At 33.2% G+C, this 3,974-nt stretch overlaps 1 protein-coding gene across 1 annotated transcript; it reads right to left on the reverse strand.

The window, feature by feature from the left end:
- Positions 1-1,990: 1,990 nt before the first annotated feature.
- LOC138332513 (aminopyrimidine aminohydrolase-like) lies at positions 1,991-3,610 on the reverse strand. Its single transcript, XM_069280517.1, has 4 exons — positions 3,581-3,610; positions 3,076-3,187; positions 2,442-2,568; positions 1,991-2,177 (listed from the first exon to the last, which is right to left on the reverse strand). The coding sequence occupies exons 1-4, from the start codon at positions 3,581-3,583 to the stop codon at positions 2,003-2,005; spliced, it is 417 nt and encodes a 138-aa protein (XP_069136618.1). The 5' UTR covers positions 3,584-3,610; the 3' UTR covers positions 1,991-2,002.
- Between the last annotated feature and the right edge of the window lie 364 nt (positions 3,611-3,974).

Below are 3,974 nucleotides of genomic sequence, written 5' to 3' on the forward strand. Positions count from 1 at the left end.
TGTGTAAATGATATTGCTTCAGTTGATCGAATAAAGGTTCGGAATTACATGCAAAATTGCAAATTAATGGTTTGTTATGTATTGCTGCATTCTTTCCATATTTTCATGCACTCTCGATCAATCAGCCCACTATATTCCCCGCCTCTATATCACTTAGAAATGTTATTCTATTTGGTTTCTATCGAATAGATGGCACTTCTACGTGATATTGAGTCGGCGAGTCTAGCCCGGTGATTGATGGAGAACTCTAATATATTAATAAGTAATTGATAATATATTGATGTCTTGTGTGGTTGTGTTCTCATTGGTTATTTACAATAAACAGGTAGCTAATCCTTGTTTCCATTTATGATGATGATGACAGACTTTCTAGATGGTCTCGATGATAAAAATGCAATAGTATTTCGAAAAGCTGCGTGCAATTCAACTATTGATTGTGTTTTGTTTAAAAGATGAAGTGATTAATGGATTGGTGACAACAGAATTACACTATTAATTAAGTATCACTTATAACAGTCTCACGAATCATCACAACGAGACACATTATGTCCTCATAATATCACAATATCGACCACGGAACTTTCCCGTTGTCTTCATCAACATGCATCTTGCATTAGCAGTCGATATCGATCAAAGTCATGATAATAGGAAGAATCCTTAGTACATCGTATTAAGTTGGACAATGTAAGAATGTTATTGGTAGTGTGTAGAAAACGTCTTTTACCTGTAGCGTAATAGTATTAGTTTATCACTAATCGGAACTCCTCTAATGTATGCCATGACCTGAGATGTAATAGATGTGAGAATAAGTAAGAAAAACAAGCACTTGCTTAGCCGGATACCAAAATTACGCCCTCAAAGAACATAAGAAAATGAACAATCGAAATGTTGAAATTTAGAGCTTTAAAGTTTAATACTTAAATAACCAGAGTGTAAAATTTACGTGCATGTTATTAATTATCGGTAACTGATATAAATAGTATAAATGTATAAATTAACAGATTAAGCAAGAATGAAGATATTAAAAACAAAACGAACAATCGTTTTGTATGTCTTCATAAAGGGGCAGATCGCCGCGAAAATTTGACAATTTTGTTTGTACACTCGGTTGGAATAATTCTTTGTCCAATATTAAAAGCAATACAAATACACAGACTAATTCTAAAAGACGCATTAATGTCAGATCTTCTAGCGATCGTCAAAGTAACCAGCGTTTATAGATAACAAATCACTAATTCCCAGCTGACTTGAAGAACTCCACTTCATGTCCCATGCCTTGGTTGAATATGGCGATCGCTCTGGCAATATGTAAATCTTTATCGCCATTGATCAGGTCTTCCACTCACTGGAGATCCACGCCTCCAACAAAGTTGTTTCTGATCCAATTGTCGTAAACGCCGTGATTTTTCTGAAAGAAGATAATCTCAATTTTAACTGAAGATCACACAATCGTCATCAGCATAATGATATGTTGTTCTTGTATTTTACATGTCTTCATTGAAGAAATATATGTTAGATGTATCTTTAAAAACTCTGGTATAAAAGACTCGCTGTAAACATCTTATGGACATTACAGATGATATTTGTAGAAATAGCATAATTCATTTCACAAAACACCAATTTTATTTCCCCAGCAGTTTATAGAGAGCAGCCTGGATTGGGATCTCTGGAGTCAGCCCTATCACAACATATAGCCTCACACAGGCGGCTACAAACTTTAGCTCATCACTTCGACTTAGTCATATCATTAAATGTTATTTATATGCACTGTGATGATTCCTTTGCTGATGCCTTTATTCCCATATCCTGGTAAGATTTTATGCTTATTATCATATGAATGTATTGTATAATTCTCATAAAACAGCTGAATACTATAACGACAGTATTTCGCTAAACACACCACTTGAATTCTACTTTGTTACGGTTTGTTGTTTAATGTTGAACAATAGAGGGTATAACATGCATGATAAATAAAGTAACTTACACCTTTAATCTCGTCACCTTACCAGGACCACAAACTCAGACATGGTGCAATCGACAGGAGGAAGTCAATGGTAGCCATGTTGTCGGCGGCGTTCTGTATGTAACTTATATACTCCTGGCATGCTTCATCTAGCTGGACACTGGAGGTATTGTTGGGATTGATGTGCCACTTCTCAAACGCATCCACGTAATACCTTTAAATCACGTATCAAAATGTTGTCTACATAACTAATGCAATTGATAGTGGTAAATATTTTCAGTTAATCATTGAATATTCTGTCCTTCATTAATTTTAAGATATCCACGAATGTAATTAAGTGTTGTACAATCACAACATAATTGATTAAGCCCCATGCATACATATTTGCAATTGATAAATATTATAAGCGGCATTATACAATATGGTTTGTGAAGATATTTTGATTGGCTGGATCAAAGGCAAATTAATCTGTATTTACCCCTCGTATCTTTGAGTAAGTTTCTTTAGGCACGCTTTCATTTGCCCGTCTGTAGCTTTGTCCATGGCAGACTTAATACATCTATACTCCTCGTACAGGAAAACACAGTCTTGTATTACGAATCCACCTACAGGGAAAGTAGGAATACAACATAACCACATAATAGAACCAGACGTTTCTCAAACGTCGGCGCTCTCACAATGTTCAGATACTCTTGGATTTTCAAACACTTCTTTGTTGTTCTTTTAATTTGACGGTGATGTAGTGATGGATAAATCCTTCCAAGAAGGAGTTCAGAAATTCAGTATCGATACCAGACGATTTACTTACCAATTGAATTGTATATTTGTTTGAAAATTAGTAATATTACTTTTCTAAATTTTATTATCATTCAAAGTATTTGCAACGTGCAAGTGAATACTGCACATGTATTTTAATGAGAGATCTTTTGTAGACTTGATATGTTGAAAATAAAAAAAAAATGAAAATACAAATTAATACGGCAATCCAACTAAAAGAAGTTAACAAACAATGTCGATTTTGTTGTATCTAATAATATCTCAAATACAATTCATGTGTCTAATATGTATAAAAAGATATGATTAAAATAGCGTTAAATATCAGTGACAGATACCAAACACCACTGGATCCAGGCTACCATCCTTAACACCCTGAACAAACGTGGTTTCCAGAGCTTGCAGTCTTTTCTCGTATGAAAACATCCACAGATTGTCGAAATTTGTTCCCTATCAAATTGATAAAAAATTGTTTTAAAAAAACCGCAGGAATATTAAGATATTAGCATACAGTATCATAGTGTTTCGTGTTGCTGGCCTGATACTAAACATGGCAGCGTTCGACCAATAATAAACGGCTATTACAACATTCTACACTCTAAATAGCTATGCAAAATTGCTAAATAGACTGCTGAATGACTTAACTTACTAACTTTTTTGGCTTTTTTGGTGATGCCTAGATTATTTTTATATTTCTTCAAATAAGAGTAATTTAAATTAAAAAAACCTACCCAAACCTATTCATCAATATTGCAGTGCTTTTGCTTGGTGACATATGTAAATTTTATTCATTTAATGAAAAATATAACATGAAGAAATTTTGTATTTTATTGACAGACTTACCATTTTCGTGTAGACCTTGCTTCCGTTTTGTTCAGGAAAAATCAGTTTGTTATTTTGAAGAAATTTTCACAATACATTTTATACATTCATTTTCAAATTGTCTCTAATTTGACTGTCTAAATAGAATTTACAGTGGTTTTTTCTATACTTTTCTAAACTATATTTATGTAAATAATATGTTAATTTCTAGTGAACTAATTGGCTAATAATGCTCAAGTTAAGGTCGATAATTATCATATCGACCCGGTGTTTGACAGTCTCCATATTTAGAAACACTAAGTCAATATTGTGAGTCGAATGGCGAGTTCTTCAATGTGGAGTCCTTCACTCTTCTTTTAATAAGCTTGCAAATCAAATAATGGTATTGATATATTTTAAAAATCAACTTCATATC

This window comes from Argopecten irradians, chromosome 10 (assembly GCF_041381155.1).
Source record: "Argopecten irradians isolate NY chromosome 10, Ai_NY, whole genome shotgun sequence".
NCBI lineage: Eukaryota > Metazoa > Mollusca > Bivalvia > Pectinida > Pectinidae > Argopecten > Argopecten irradians.

What these genes read in the sequence shown, in the direction of transcription:
- LOC138332513 (XM_069280517.1), bottom strand. An exon ending in CCTGGATCCAGTGGTGTTTG is followed by an intron (nt 2,569 to 3,075) that starts GTATCTGTCACT and finishes CTTTCCCTGTAG; the next exon opens with GTGGATTCGTAATACAAGAC. An exon ending in CTTACTCAAAGATACGAGGG is followed by an intron (nt 2,178 to 2,441) that starts GTAAATACAGAT and finishes CGTGATTTAAAG; the next exon opens with GTATTACGTGGATGCGTTTG.